Here is a 16,376-nt window from a genome sequence, read left to right on the forward strand (position 1 = left end):
AACTGATGTTTCAGTGCGCATGAATCTTTGGTCATGTTTGGTCTCATTGTGTTTACGCAGGGTATTGTATCTGAAAGAGCCAGCTCCGTTGTGGAACGGAGCATGCAGCCGCAGTGACATAGAACCTGCGAACCGCTCGTTACGCACAGGTATATGGGCCCTACAATTTGCAGAAGTTACGCATCAGCTGCACTGCTTAGAAATACTTCAGTGGCCTGATAATGTCGTATCGTAACCTTCGGCAATTTCCACCAAAGGCTATGGAGCAGAAGAGTATTAATAGCTAAGTTAACTTGCCCCCCAAGACTTATCCTATTGCCCCTCACTTTGCACGTCATATTGAATTACGCAGTTAATAAGAATGAAGAGCTTTCGGCTGTACGAAATAGGCTAGTTCTTGCAAGTTAATACCTTACCTCCAGAGATTAGCGGAATCAGCTATTAAATAGCATTATGTGGCTTCCACTGGAACGGCGCCGGGGCGCTGCGATAAGATTTTAGCGGGTCCCAGAGTAATTTATTAGATAGCAACTGCAATACTATTACTAATAGGTTTTTTTTTTTTTTTACTTTAAATTAAAATCTAATTTAATTACTATAATAAGTTATTTAATGCAGCAGAATAAGTGCCTTAATTAAGTTATTACCTATTCTTCCCCCTTTATAAGAGCTTGCTTTATTCCCTAATAATTACTTACCCCTTAACGCTAAGTATAACTCTTATAATAAGCTAGTAATTATAATTAATATATAGGCTATTATAGAAAGGCTATATATTTATTATATAGAAATTAACTACTAAAATAAGTAATTAAAGAATTATTATATATATATATAATAGTCTACCCCTTGTAAAGTGGGGTAAATTAAATCAATTGTACAACAATAGATTTTGGAATGTAGGACTAGGCCCGAATGATCGGACTGTGCTCTAGGATCCCATATGCGAGGACGCGTGCAAATGGCTTTATAACATAGCATCATCGTGATTAGCAATATCGGCTTGCGCCTCAGAGCGCCCCAGACCTTTTTGTCGATGGCTCTCATGGCTTTGCTGATGTCAAATCATATCTTGAGAAATATGCAGGTGCGCTAGAATTAGTGCCCTTTAAGGTTAAGTCCTGGCGTAATTGATGTAAGTATGTGTAAAAGTAATAGCTTTCGAAGCCAATAAAGGCAACGTTGCTCCCGTAAGGGTTGCGGTGTAATATACACAAAACGACGTGGGTGTATTCTCAGCGTCGTTTCTTGCGAATTGAATTGTCACTACGATGGCCGAAGCCAAAACGACGATACCGAATTCCGATTCTCGTGATACCACACGAACCTACAAGCAGCTCGTGTCGGACCTCGGCCGAGACGCACTTGTCATTGTTGGCACCGGCGCCTCAATTGCTGCCACGAAGTCCGGCCTCGCCAGTTGGACTGGTCTTCTGAAGAATGGGGCCCAGGAATGCGAAAGTCACGAGGACAGCCTACGTGGAGGGTTTGTCCAAACCCTGAATCACCTCATAGATTCCAATGACCCGGATCAACTTCTCAGAGCTGCTTCGATTATTGGCGGGAAGCTTTCCAAGCTCGCTCCTGGCCAATATGCTCGCTGGCTCGCTGATACAGTGGGGTCCCCCAAGGCCAAGAATCCTGCCATCATTGAAGCCATCCGCAACCTTTCTTTACCTCTTGCCACCACCAACTATGACGGACTCCTGTCAGCCGATAAGCAGCTATTCCCTATCACTTGGGCCGAGCATTCTCGGCTCGAGAGTTTCTATGAAAAGAAGGGCAACACCATCCTTCACTTACACGGCTATTATGAAGATCCTGAATCTGTGATGCTCGGCCTGGATGACTACGAGCGCATCAACAGTAGCGACAAGGCTGAGCACTTTCTTTGAAAGCTTCGCAGTAACCGAACCTTCGTCTTCATCGGCTGTAGTATAGATGGGTTGATGGATCCACACTTCAGGTCTTTCTTTAAGTGGGTTAGCAAGTTCTAATCTAACAGCAAATACCCAGCGTACATCATCACAAAGAAAGATGAGACCTCGAAGTTCAAGAAGGAAAGTGATATCTCCAACGTTAACTATGTTTCTTATGGAGAACATTACGATGACCTCGTCCCATTCCTTCACAAGCTCCGCCAGGATATTACTATGCGTCACGATGCATCAATCCCTGCCGACGACCACCTTCCCCTTCCTTCCGGCCCCTTATTCGGACGCGAAAGTCAGATCAGCCAGATCGTCGACAGGATTCTCCGCCAAAAAAAAGCACATTTCGCTCCTTGGTGCCGCTGGTATCGGCAAGTCTTCTCTGGCCCGTACTGTTGCCAGGGACTCTCGAATAGCCAAGGAGTATCTCGCACATCGCTACTTCGTCGACTGCGAATCTGCGGTGTCTATCAATCTTCTTGTCACGGTTACCGCCGGAGCGGTAAATATTCGGACGGAAGAAAACTCGCAGAGCCTCCGAAGCCACGTGAAGCATTTCCTTGCACGGCATGCGACACTCCTTGTTGTAGACGGCTTTGAAACAGTCTGCGAGAATGATACTGTCCAAGTGGAGAGCTTCCTCCGTGAACTCCGCAAAATAAAGTCCTTGTTACTTATTCTGAACATCCGTGGAACCGAGGTGCCCTTGCCTGAGGCTTGGTGCAAGCGACTTGAGGTGGAGCCGCTGGATATCGATCAAGCGAAGGACATGTTCATTTCAATCGCTCATGAGAGTAAGGATGGTCCAGTTCTGGATGATCCAGGTTTTATGGAACTTGTTTCTGCTATGGACGGCTTACCCCTCGCCATAGAACTGATGGCCAAACGTGTTCTAGACCAACCGGACAGGAAGCTGAGTCACCACCTCCAACAATGGATGATAAGTCATACTGCTGTCCTTGGACGTTCGGTACCAAGTCGCCTTACCTCTCTCGATTCATCCCTTGAGTTGTCCTACAACAGCCCTCGCATGATGGTCGACGCACGCAACCTCCTGGCTATCCTTTCTTTACTCCCAGAAGGCCTCCCAATCGACGAAATTCGTAACGTCTTGCCGTCTGCAACCGAAGATCCTAGCTGGCCATTGCTGAAAACTTCCTTTGGGTTCCAACAAAACGAACGAATCAAGCTGCTTGGCCCCACCCGGTCTTTCATCCTCAGGAAACAGACGCGCACTCCAATTGACGACAAGCTCCTTGAGCCTCTCAGGAATTACATGTTCCGCCTCGCCGCCACAGCAAGAGGATTCGGCGGTGCCAACGGAGCCGACGTCGTCGAGCGTCTCACTCCTGAGATTGGAAACTTCAATACCGTCATCAGGTACCTCCTCAAGATTCGCCATGAAGTGGGTATCCATCTGACTCGCACCGCGCATGATTGAGGAGGCGCTGATTGTGGCCACCCACCGCACAATCCCTATGGACCACATTGTGTACAAACTTCTTGAGCCACATTGGTACAAGACGCTCTCGCGTAACGCGACCGCTAGATCTACCCTTGTGCCTCAAATCATCAAGGACCTCGTTGGCCTGAAACCAGCCTTTTTGTATCAATTCATTTGGTGTGAGTTCGAGAACTTCGACTATGTCGGGAGCTACATCCCCAATGAATTGGGACGACGAGGCTTCCCTAATACAGCCCAGGGCCTGTCCGATAATAAGTACAAGAATTATGCCTATGCTAAGAACATGGTCTCTATGTGGCACTGCATTCGCGAGTACGTCATAAGCACGCTTCTGATATACTACGACAAGAATACGGCAGACAAGATGGTTGAAGAAGATCAATACGTCCAGGACTGATGCAAGGAGGTGCAGACAAACGGTTGGATCAAGTCTTTCCCGAACATCCAAACTCTGGACGAACTGTGCGACGCTGTCACCATGAGCATTCATATTGCAGCTCCATTTCACACCGCAGTCAACTACCTTCAAAACTTCTACCAAGCCTTCGTTCTCGCCAAACCACCCTGCCTTTGCAGCCCAATGCCTGAAAGCCTTGAGGAGCTCAAGAATTATACTGAGAAAAGCCTCGTCGATGCGCTGCCCATCGGTCGACAAAGGCAATGGCTGCTCTCAGTCCAGGTACTCTGGCTCCTTAGGTTGAGGGTCCCTAGTGATCGCAGCCTTATTACTTTCGCGCTATCTCAATGGCGCACGCATCATGGGGATGACAGGGAAGACCAAGAAATTAGAGCGATCAGCCAGCGGTTCTATATCAAGCTCAAGAAGCTACAAGTTGAGTTTCTCGTCACCAGTAAGAGTATGGATGAGGGAGCAATTCCTTACATGGTCATGGACCCTGCTAATACTGCTGTGTCTATTTTGATCTAAGAATCACACCTTTACTTAAGACATTCTTTTCCCTTCGTTTATTAATTTGGCTTAGAATGAAATTCAATTAATTATCAACCAAATTGCTAACTTTAATACTATTCCCTTGTATCCTTAGTTTTCAAATGTGGTTCTAATGACAATCGATATTTTAATCTTCCCAGGTGTATTTAACCAGCTCTCTGAAAGTTCCCCGGATCTTCATTTACCCTCGTCACTATACAGCGGTCGCTTATCTCATACGTCCGCGAAAAATATGATGATGCAGGCTGAAGTCCATATGGCAATATCCCTGGATTCTCTAGTAGCCGAGAGCGTCCCTTGGTCGCACAGCGATACAGCGACTGCTTGAGAAGCAGTGGCAGTATAGCTTTACCACAACATCTGCTGCCCAGCATCAGAGGTTGTCGAATTTATGTTTGAGTTGCCGGACGTCTGGAAGTCGAGAGATGAAAGGTTGCTCTTGTTGAGTACCAAGAACCTGCCGGGAGGTCTAGGTGGTTAACTCAGAGAGATGGCGGAGATGATGTCCATGTTCGACTTGGAGCCCTTCGCCACGGCGGTCATCGTCTTGCCCAAGAACTAACACATTCTCCTTCTTGGTATCGTAGCGTTTATCACCGACAAATCTTTATTGTCATGTACTTCTCCAACAGCAGCATATCCCTCTTTAATCGGGGAGGGCGCCCATACACCTTATGAATGTTTACCAAGTCGGAACATGCCTTGAAGGTCTCCAGATACCTTGGTGGCACTGGGAATCGGGGTCAGACCCGCGCCTATTCAAGCATTTGCCGCCGAACTCCTTGTTGTACTTACCGCAATCTGACACTACCGTACTGATCATGGGGTCATGACGAAATCACATACCGCCAGTCCTGAGCTTGGTGGTAGCCTTTATATCGAGACTTGTGATCGAAAGTTTGATCATGTTGGTCAGTGCCGATATAATCAACCACATAGGGGCCAATGGGCTGTACCTGGAGATGGCGACTGCTTCTCCAATGCAAATCTCTTGGTGACATCTAACGATTTAGCTGTTATTGAATTCTAAAAAGTAGGAATATCCAACTCGGCTCTTCTCTCATACTACACGTATTACCGTCAAAGAATAGACTTGCTTAGCTCTCAGTGTGAGCTGTTCGGCTTTCCTCAGCCATAGTTATATCCCGCTGCTCTTCAACAGAAGTCTCTGGCTTAAAATTAGGCATGTTCTCCATATAACAAAGCCACAAGACTTCCAATGACCAGTGACGCAAGGGTCTCAGATCAGCGACAACCTGGAATACACCCACGGCATCCCAAGTGTTTCTAAAGGAGATGCCAGGGAAAGCAGTCTGTAAGTAATTCTTAGAAAAGTAAATTTTGCATTCCTAAGTTATATGTACCTAAAAGTATATTATTATTTCAATAGGCTATTAAATAATATTAACTTAATTAGTCTTACTTTTAGGCAGTCCTATTTACCCTTTTTTATATTAATAGTATATAATAACTTAAAAAGATTTTTCTTACTTTTAATCTTATAAGAGGCTATCTAGCTTTTTAACTTTTTTATTAATTACTTAAATAAAGAGACCTTTATAATAAGCTATTATAATAGAAGTTAATATTAAATAAGGTTTATCTGCCTTAATAATATAATTACTGCCTTAACTAAGTAGTATAAATACTAGTTCTTAATAACTAAATAAACCTGCTTTTTTTAACCTATTTATTCCTTAATTAACCTTAATAATATACTATGCCTAATTTATCTATTATGCTTTTAAAGTATATTACTTAACCTGACTTTCCTTTATTAATTATATTTACTAATATTAATTATAGCTATTATTATAATACCTATTATTTATAATAGCCTATAGCCTAATTAGGGCTATTATAAAATTAACTATAATCTTATTAATATAATTAAATTAGCCTTAAAGTAAATTATAAATAAAGAATATTATATATTATATATAATAATTATAACTATTAAAAACAACTTCTTATTAAAAAGGAATTATAAATTAATTAAAATAATTATTTTTAATTATAGCTTAATTAAGTTAATTAGTTATATAAATTTAAGTTACTTAAGAAATATAATATTATTAACTTAAATTAATTAAAAGCTATATAAATTAAAAAAAGCTAGAAAAAGCCTTAAAGTATAACTAGTCTTTAATAATAAAAGGGGAAGCTTTTCTTAATACCTTTATAGGCTTAGCCTAGTATAAACAGTAGTTTATTAATGTAAATATAAATATAAAATAAGTACTTTAAATCCTCCTTATTATATAAAAATAAAAAGTTAAATAAATATAAAGTAAAGGCAGGGTTTTATAAAGGAATTATATTAAGTTTTATATAAGTTAATTAATAAAAGTTAAATTAACTTAAAGTTATAACTATGTTATTTAATTAAATATATATAATAAGGCATATAATTAATTAACCTTATAAATAATAATAAATAAAGTAAATTTAATAAAAAAGCAGTAGTTTAAATTAGGGTTAATATATATATATAATTAAGAAAAGAAATAATATAACTAAATAGATATTTATATTAGGTTAAGGCAGTATTAATAAATATATACTTATATAAGTAAGTAAGTAAAGGAAATAATAAAGTATTTCTATTTTTAATATATAAAATAAATAATATAATATAAAAAGATATTTTAATATATAAATAAGAAATATAATAACCTCTTTTTTTTATTTAAAGAGTAAAATAATATTAGCTAATTTAGAATAAATATTAAATATATATATAATATAAGTTATTTTTTTTCCCCTTACTTTTAGCCTTATATAAGGCTATTAAGCTTTTTAGCTTTTTTATTAATAGTTTAAATAATAAGACCCTTATAGTAAGATATTATTATAAAAATCAGAATTAAATAAGGTTTATCTGCCTTAATAATATAATTACTACCTTAATTAAGTAATACTAATACTAGTTATATCTTAATAGCTAAATTAACCTTCTTCTTTTAACTTATTTAAAGGACTATATCTTAATTAACCTTTATAATATATTATACCTAATTTATTTATTATACTTAAGTATATTATTTAACCTAACTTTCCCTTTTAACCCTTTTTACTAATAGTATAATAGCTATACTGCCTTACTGTTATAAAATAGCTTATAGCTATATAATTATACTTACTATATAACTAGCTATAATTTTAATCTAGCTATTAGGCCTGCCTTAAAGGCAGCTAATAGAAAAGAACTTTATATAATATATATAATAATTATTATTATTATAAAAAACTTCTTATTAAGGGGCAGATTTAACTTTATTAAAATAGTTATTTTTAATTATAGCTTAATTTAATTAATTAATTATATAAAAGAAAGGTATTATATTAATTTAATTAATTTAAACTAAGCTAATAATATATTATTAAGTCTTAAAGACTTAAAAATAGCCTAAAGAAAAGGTTATCCTCTTTAGTTAAATAAGGCAGCTTTCCTTACTGCCTTTATAAGCTTAGCTATATATAAAAAGTAGCTTTTTAATATATTTATAAAGGCAGCTAATATTACTAGAGAGCTGCTCTTAAATTAGTAACTAGAGAGGAATATAAGGTCAGGATGAATACTATAGATATATAGAGATAACTCTATGGCAAAGTGCTATATAGACTAGCCTGGCTATGGTCTTGGACCATGAGAGCATAGCTAGGGTGGGGAGTCTGCGTACAGAGTTGGATGAACGCGGGGTAAAGGCGGGGTAAAGGCGGGGTTTAGAAATTCTGTTAAAGTTAAAATTGAAGGAATTATGTTAAGTCTGTTACTTTATGTAAGTTAGTTAGCGAAAGTCAAATCGACCTGAAGTTATAACTAGCTCAATCAATTAAATACATATAATGGGGCATGTAACTAATTAACCTTATATATAAGAACAAATAAAGTAAAATTAGTAAAAAAGCAATAGTCTAAACTAGGGATAATATAAGTTATAATTAGATTTATAATTATTATAAGTTACTTAAAATAAAGATAATAAAAATATTACTTACTTAATAATATTCTATTAATACTAACTATTTATAATACCTTTAAATAATTAATAATAAGTATTACTTTAGTTATTAAAAATAGGAAATTAAATACTTTAAGAAATTAGGCTTTAAGTTAAATTATTATTATTAATATTAAAAAGGATTAAAAAAAAAAGTAATAATTAAATTAAAAGAAATAAAGTAAGAATTATATAAGCTTAATAGAAATATAGTAATAATTAATAAAGTATATATACTTTTAACTTTAAAGCCTATTAAGTATTAGCCTAATAAGTATAATAGACTTATATTATATTATAAGTTAAGTATTTATTTTAAGCTATTTAATATTATATTTTTCCTTAAAAGGATTATAAAATTTCTTATTATTATTTACTTAACTTATTATATATATATATATATATTTTCCCCTTATATTTAGCCTTATATAAGGCTATTAAGCGTTTTAGTATTTTTATTAATAATTTAAATCATAAGGCCCTTATAGCAGGCTATTATTATAGAAATTAGAATTAAATAAGGTTTATCTGCCTTAATAATATAATTACTGCCTTAACTAAGTAATATAAATACTAGTTATATCTTAATACCTAAATTAACTTTCTTCCTTTAACTTATTTAAAAGAACTTTAATTAACCTTTATAACTATATATAATTTATCTAATATTCCTAAGTATATTATCTAATCTAACTTTCCCTTTTAACTATTTTTATTAATAATATAATAGCTATATTGCATTAATATTATAAAATAGCCTATAGCTATTTAATTATATTTATTATATACTTAATTATAATTTTAATTTAGCTATTAGGCCTGCCTTAAAAATAGCTAATATAAAAGAACTTTATATAATATATATAATAATTATTATTATTATAAAAGACTTCTTATTAAAAGATAAATTTAACCTTATTAAAATAACTATTTTTAATTATAATATAATTAAATTAGTTAATTATATAAAAGAAAAATATTATATTAATTTCATTAAATTAAATTAAATTAATAATATAATATTAAGTCTTAAAGACTTAAAAATAGACTTAAGGGAAGGTTATTTTCTTTAATTAAATAAGGTAGCTTTCCGTACTGCCTTTATAAGCTTAGTTATATATAAAGAGTAGCTTTTAAATATATTTATAAGGGTAGTTAATATTACTAAAGAGCTATTTTTAAATTAGTAAAGAGTTTTAGGATAATTATAAGGTAAGGGCAGGGTTTAGAAATTCTATTAAAGTTAGAATTAAAGGTATTATATTAAGTTTATTTATATAAGTTAGTTAGTAAAAGTTAAATTAACTTAAATTTATAACTAGCTTAATTAATAAAATATATATAGCAAGGCATATAACTGATTGGTTTTATATATAAGAATAAATAAAGTAAAATTAATAAAAAAGTAATAATTTAAACTAAGGCTATATAAATCTATAGTAGTATATTTAATTTATATTCCTTTAAAGCATTATATAAAATATATATATTTATACTTAATAATATCTTATTAATTATAAAATAAAAGTCTAATAACACTAGCTCTATATTTAGCCTTCCTTATTATAATACTAATTAAACACTTAGTATTTATATTATAAATACTTAATTAATTTAATCTTATAAAACAGTAGCTAATTTATAAATAGTTTTATATTATAAATCTAGTTATTATCTTATTAAAATAAATTAAATTTATTAAGAAATGAAAGGAGACCTTTTATTAGGGCTTTATAATATAACTAGCTAAAATAACCTCCTTTTTTAGCTATCTTATCCCTTATTATTAAAATAAAATATAACTACTTATCTTAAGTAATAGCTTCTTAAAATATAAGTAAAATAGTTAGTTTAATATATTACTAAATATTAACTAGATTTATATAATATTTCTTATTAAGTTAATAAAAGACTTAGCTATTAGGGTTATTTAAGGTATTTAAAACTATAACCTAATTAATAAAGTAAATCTATAAGAAAGTTAGTATTAAAAAAGGTAATTTTATAAGGCTATGTATAAGGATATATTTATTAATATATTAAAACTAAAAATAAATATATTATTTCCTTACTTTTATATTATCTTTTAATAATTTACTTCTTATTTTTAAGTTTTATTTATATTATTAATATTCTTCTAATTAATAATATAATATTTAGGCTAATACTTTAATATTAAGCTTTAATAATATGTATTTTATATAAGTAAGTAATTTCTTTTAATAAATAACAAAATAAATATAATCTCCTAAGTACTAAGCTTTTATAAATATTTAAAATATACTTTAAAGACATTATTATAATATTCTTTTTAGTATTTAACTATTTAAGAGACTATCCTCGGATTTATTAAATAAGAGGTTATAACCTATCTTATTAATTTACTAATATAAATCTCTATTATTATAATTACTTTTTATTTAGAAGTAAATTTATAATTTTTTTTAATAATCTTTACTTATTTTAGTATTAAAATTATATTATTTAGAAGCTATTAAGTATATAATTCTTACTATTAAAGTAATTAAGTTATTTAGTAATACTAGACTGAAGTAGGGACGCCCTTGGTATTATTAGACTTTTAGTACGTGATTATACTAACGCATTTATTTCCTAAGGCCGTGAAGATCATGCCTACCCTGCGACACAAAATAAGGCATATTAATCATTCAAATATTAATTAGTTTCTGATGGATAGTGTATAGCACATTTGATCAAGCTGATAGGGATTAATCCGATGTGGAGAACAAAGATGATGATTGTATTAATCAAGCATGCCTCCGGCCCCCTCTTTTCTCGAGAGGGGTTTTATGTCATATCACGCCCCCTCTGACTAAGGTCAGGATATCGATCTATCAAATGTTTCGTAATACAGGATCATGATCCAACATTTAGGGTTCTTCCAGAGCCCCGCTTCTTCGCCCGTCCTCTACGAGCCTTTCGTTCCTCAAGGCACTAAGGGCACTTCTTGCCCTTCATTCTTCCGCCAGGACAGCAGATAGAACCGCCCAACTTGTTGCATGCCTTGCCATCGCCCCCGCCGCTCTGAGCAGTACACTATCCAGAATTTTCATTAGAAACAAGTTCTATGCTTTAATTATCGACTCTCTAGGACAGGGTATGGGTAAGATAAGTAGTTCTCACGTACCTTTCCCTTATTGCATGCATAGTTTTTGCCATTAACCTTACAGGAGGTTCCGTTGCACTTGCCCCACTCGCCAGCTCTTCTTGTTAAGACGTTGGAATCGCCCTCTGTCGCCGGCGAGACCGCACTGGCGAGAGCCGACGTGGCGGCCAGGATCGCGAAGAGGGATGCAGTGAATCTCATAATGAAGTGCTAAGTAGAATGGATGATGTAGGCAGGAATGAATCTGGTGATGGCTTGGGATGTGCTATGTCCCTCTGGGATATGAGAAGTTGATGAGAATGGAGGGACGGATAATCAGGGCTCGGGGTGGTTTAAGAACACCGCCCCTAAGTAAAACCATCTAGCTATTACCCCTGGAATCTACCGTAGCATGGATTAGCCGCTCGTACGAGGTTGTGACTAATAGTCTTAGGCAGATAGATTATCCACTAATGGCTAAGAGGAGTACTGCAGGACGGGGGTCTTTTGTCGCTGACATGGATGCTTATACGAACTGCCCACGGATAGCCCTGTAACATAGACCGCCTGACTTAGAGCGGCATTTTTGTCATTGGCTGGAAATCGAGCAGAAGGAAATCCAAGGAGGATAATAGATCAATATGAGCGAGAGTAGTAAGGGAATATTAAGTATTTATCTTGAATTCTTAACCTCGGTGCTGTGCAGGCTGGTACCTATAGCCCCATGTAGATAGAACTTTCTATATTACCAGCCTGTTCTAGGTTGCACGCTAAGGGAGATGAAAAACGGAAAAAAGAGGGAAAATTACATGTGATTTTATGTGGTTTTTGGCTGAGGTGGAGCAGCGCGACAGTAAGGGTGCGTTTAGTGAGTTGTTAATTTCACCTGTTAACTGTTGGTTGTTGGTTGTTGGTTGTTGGTTGTTGGTTATTCGCGCCGGGGAAGTGCCAGCGCTAGGTGGATCTAGGCAGCTTGTAACTGAGGGGGTTTTTCCCGGGGCCTAATTTTTAGTTAGTTAGTGTTTACTACGCCCTGGAGAATAGGTCTAATCTCTTTGAGTGGCACAAGACTACAACAAGTAACTTACCCCGCTTTTTTGCAGGTACCTGCCAGGTACGTAAAGTTCCCGTCAAACAGCTTCTTCTTTCAACACCACCAAAATCATCAAAATCTATATATAAATTAACCCTAATAAGTCTTAATTAAAATAATAAGCTTCTAAGAGATATATATATTAGATAAATATAGCTTTAATAGCCTGCCTTTTATAATAGCTATTAATAACCTTATTAATATACCTAATATTCTATTTAAAAAGGGTTATAATAATAATTTTTAACCTTTTAACTTAAAATATTATAATTTTCAAATTAACCCTCTGCCCTAGTAATTATTTAAATTATTCTAGCTTTTTATGCCTATTTCCCTTACATAATTATAAGTTAGATATATTAAAAACTAGGTTTTTTTTTATATTAATAATAGTATTAAAGATAGCTAGAATACCCCCCTTTCTAACTACTTATAGTTATATACTTAGGAAGGCATCTTTACCATAATAGCTTATATATAGCTTAGTATCTTTATTTACCTAGGAATTTATAAGAAAATATCCCTTAAGGACTATTAAAAGGCTCCTAGCCTAGGAGATTAATACCCTCTTTATTTATTTATAAAGTTTATATTATTATAGAAATTTAAGCTAATTATATAGTATTTTTATACTTTTAATTATATTAATCTTAATATAAGTAATAAGAGGGATCTTTTAAAGACCTTTTAAGTAATTAAAAAGTAATTTAAATATATATAAAGGGTATTTATTAAGCTTTATCTTTTAAAGATTAATTTAATTATAAATAAGTATATAATCCCTTTTATAAGCAGATTAAAAGAGATAATACTTATTAAGGAAAAGCCTATATTAATAAGCTTTAAAATCTAAGTTATTATATAATATGGCTATTTTTTATAATAAATTTAATATATAAAAATATTATTAGTTATAGTTATAATAATTAAGTAAGAAGTATTAATATTATATAATAAAAAGGAATAGCTATAAATTAAAATCTCTCTTAGTAATATATAAAGTATTATAATTTAGTTATTAAAAAGGCTATTAATATAAATATATTATATTTTTATAAATAACTTCTTTTTATTATTATAACTTTTTTACCTTTTTTAATAGCTTAAATATAAGGCTATAAGTATAATATACCTTAATTATAATATTATTATTAAAATAAAGTAAGTAAAAAAAATTAAAAAGCTTTTTAATAATATATTTTTATTATTTAATAAGGTATATTTAATCTTAATAAAAGATAAATAAGTATAAATAACTTTACTTATATTTCCCTTATTAATTTATTTCTTTCTTTTCTTTTTAAGTCCTTTAAATTACTTAAAAGAATAGCTTTATAATACTCTTTCTTTTAACTATATACTAAAAGAGAGGAAGTTACTTATTAAAGAGGTATAAAGGCAGAGATATAATACTTATAAGAGGTCTTTAATAGGAATTAGGCTAAAATAATCTCTATTTCTTTTATTATTACTTAATATAATAATAAAATAAATTATATAAATTATAGTAATTAAATAAAATCTTATACCTTATATTTATATTATTATTAATATAATTCTTAATAAGTATTACTTTAATCTTTCTTTTTTAATATTATATATATAAATAGCTTTATTTTATAAAAGAAAATTTAATAGCCTTATTAAAAGCCTTATAATATACTTTAAAATTAAAAAAAAGCTATTTATAATACTATTTTTAATAAGTATAATATTAATAATAATATAAGAAAAAGATATTATATAAAAAAGAAAAAAAATAATAAGAATCTTAAAGTATAGCAAATTTACCTATAAAGAGATATTAATTATATTTATAAAGGTAAAAATTCTAATTACTTAGCTTATAAAGGCTTTTAATAAGGGCAGTATTATCCTTTAAAAAAAGAAGTAAAAAACGAAGTTATTTATAGCCAATATTAGGAAATCAATAGCAATTATAAACCTAATATAGCTATAAAGTATATAAGGTAGCTCTTTATAATATAGCAAGCTGTTAATACTTCTATTATATATAAAATTAGGTATATAGGGATATACCTTAAGTTGCGCTAATTTTAATTGGCTCTAGACCCCTGTCGTGACCCCGTTGCAGTCTTGTGCCGGTCAAAGAGATAACATTGCGGAGTAGGGCGGGTAGTTTTAACTAAAGGAGTTAGATAAAACTATATTTAAAATAAGCTTTCCGCAGGACCCTAGTGCTATATATATACCAGAAACAATTCTATGTACTCTGTAGAATTCTTTTATTTCCTGTTAAAAAAGGCAGAGAGGACTTAATTTAGAACAGGGCTGATGAAAATAACAACAAGACAGAAATCAAAGGCGGTTTATCTATGTAAACGATCGACATAACATCCTGCGAGCAATAACGCGGCTATTAGATTAGCATTAATTGATGCCAGACTATGTTATAGGACAAGGGTAACAGCAGGCGATCCAGATGTTAGGAGCTTGTGCGTTGATGAACAGAAGCTATGGTATACTATGAGGGCATTAGACCTGGTGATAAATCGCTGCAAAGACAGTCCGCTACACTAGTCAAACTCTCTTATACTGGCTCTCAAGCCAAAAGCTTTGTATCTATTACAAGTTTCCATTCTATCTTATGGCAGAGAAAATCAGTAAAACTAAGTACACAGTATCTATCTAACAAGCATTTTCTCATATTCGTCATCCAACTTTAAAGGATAATAAATGCTTAGCAAGGAGAAGTAGTAAACGTTGAGTTAAATACAATGCTTTCTGTATAAGCAGCACTTCAAAATTGCGAAATCTTCACTTATTTCTGTTTCTTCGATATCAGCAACTTCTAACATCAACAATGCTTTTCGAATGTGGTGTTCAACCCTGAATCTAAAAGGCCGGCGTGGAATGCGCGACGATATGGGGCACCGTCTTTCAGGTTATGGTATAATGTCTGAATTGTGATCTAGATGCGTTATTTGCAGCCGAGACTAGTGGTTGAGAGCTTATAATTACCACACAGCACTTGATGCCTTTTGGCCATGTTCCTCCAGACGATATCCGCCGTCATTTTTACATATTGTAATAGAGCTCTGATGCGCTTTCGATGTTCTCGTAAGTGATGTGCAGTAATGCCGGTCTGTTGAACTGGAACCAGGTCTCTTGGGCTCGGAAGGACGACAGGGCTTGTAAGGCGATTTTCGAGGTTAAGTCGGGGTGACGAGACATTCAAAGGTGGTGCGCCTGGAACACTTTTTTGAAGTCTTCTTGAACAGCAAAAGTCAGAATATCCGACTTCCGTGGGTGCTGAGGTCGTCCTTGCCGACACCGCTTTATCAAAAACTTGACGGTTCTGTTGACAGGGAAGAATGGGGAGAGATGAGATGATGTCCGGAGCACCGATCTCCATAGTTGGCAGGATCGGATTCTTGTCTTACGCCCTATTCGTCATGTCAAACGTTGTGTCGTCCGCCGACAAGACCGCAATCAACAACAGTATTGATAGGAAGCTCGTGATCTGCCATATTGGTCCCCATGACTCTGAGGTACCTGCGACCTATGCGACCCATATGATTGTTGCGGTTATTGCGGTTGCTGCGATGACTGTGATCATGGTGACCAAGGAACTACCCTATTCCCTGCCATTGTGAACTCCTAGCCCCTGGCAAGGGAGGTCATCAACAACACGCTCATCCACAAATTCATTTTCATATGCCTGATCTTGTACAATTCTACCATCGAGAAACCGCCAACATCTCTCGCCATCGCCATGTACTCATTGTTCCGCAAGACTATTGACAGGTATACGGCCACAAGCGCGATAAGGACCAAGTTCGGGTCCCAATGTTGAGATTGGTC

At 33.6% G+C, this 16,376-nt stretch overlaps 5 protein-coding genes across 5 annotated transcripts; 4 read left to right on the forward strand and 1 right to left on the reverse strand.

The window, feature by feature from the left end:
- Positions 1-1,271: 1,271 nt before the first annotated feature.
- On the forward strand, positions 1,272-1,895 carry BKA55DRAFT_544494 (uncharacterized protein; the record flags this gene model as incomplete). Its single annotated transcript, XM_046190718.1, has 1 exon — positions 1,272-1,895. The coding sequence occupies one exon, from the start codon at positions 1,272-1,274 to the stop codon at positions 1,893-1,895; it is 624 nt and encodes a 207-aa protein (XP_046043804.1).
- Positions 1,896-2,163: 268 nt separating this feature from the next.
- Positions 2,164-3,372, forward strand: BKA55DRAFT_695569 (P-loop containing nucleoside triphosphate hydrolase protein; the record flags this gene model as incomplete). The annotated part of the gene is made up of 1 exon (XM_046200166.1): positions 2,164-3,372. The coding sequence occupies one exon, from the start codon at positions 2,164-2,166 to the stop codon at positions 3,370-3,372; it is 1,209 nt and encodes a 402-aa protein (XP_046043805.1).
- Positions 3,373-3,409: 37 nt separating this feature from the next.
- BKA55DRAFT_695570 (lipoxygenase) lies at positions 3,410-3,793 on the forward strand (the record flags this gene model as incomplete). The annotated part of the gene is made up of 1 exon (XM_046200167.1): positions 3,410-3,793. The coding sequence occupies one exon, from the start codon at positions 3,410-3,412 to the stop codon at positions 3,791-3,793; it is 384 nt and encodes a 127-aa protein (XP_046043806.1).
- Positions 3,794-3,874: 81 nt separating this feature from the next.
- BKA55DRAFT_695571 (lipoxygenase) lies at positions 3,875-4,324 on the forward strand (the record flags this gene model as incomplete). Its single annotated transcript, XM_046200168.1, has 1 exon — positions 3,875-4,324. The coding sequence occupies one exon, from the start codon at positions 3,875-3,877 to the stop codon at positions 4,322-4,324; it is 450 nt and encodes a 149-aa protein (XP_046043807.1).
- Positions 4,325-11,307: 6,983 nt separating this feature from the next.
- BKA55DRAFT_598187 (uncharacterized protein) lies at positions 11,308-11,680 on the reverse strand (the record flags this gene model as incomplete). Its single annotated transcript, XM_046196198.1, has 2 exons — positions 11,308-11,397; positions 11,501-11,680. The coding sequence occupies 2 exons, from the start codon at positions 11,678-11,680 to the stop codon at positions 11,308-11,310; spliced, it is 270 nt and encodes an 89-aa protein (XP_046043808.1).
- Between the last annotated feature and the right edge of the window lie 4,696 nt (positions 11,681-16,376).

The sequence above is a fragment of the Fusarium redolens genome (assembly GCF_020744475.1).
Source record: "Fusarium redolens strain MPI-CAGE-AT-0023 chromosome Unknown BKA55scaffold_19, whole genome shotgun sequence".
In the NCBI taxonomy this organism is placed as follows: Eukaryota; Fungi; Ascomycota; class Sordariomycetes; order Hypocreales; family Nectriaceae; genus Fusarium; species Fusarium redolens.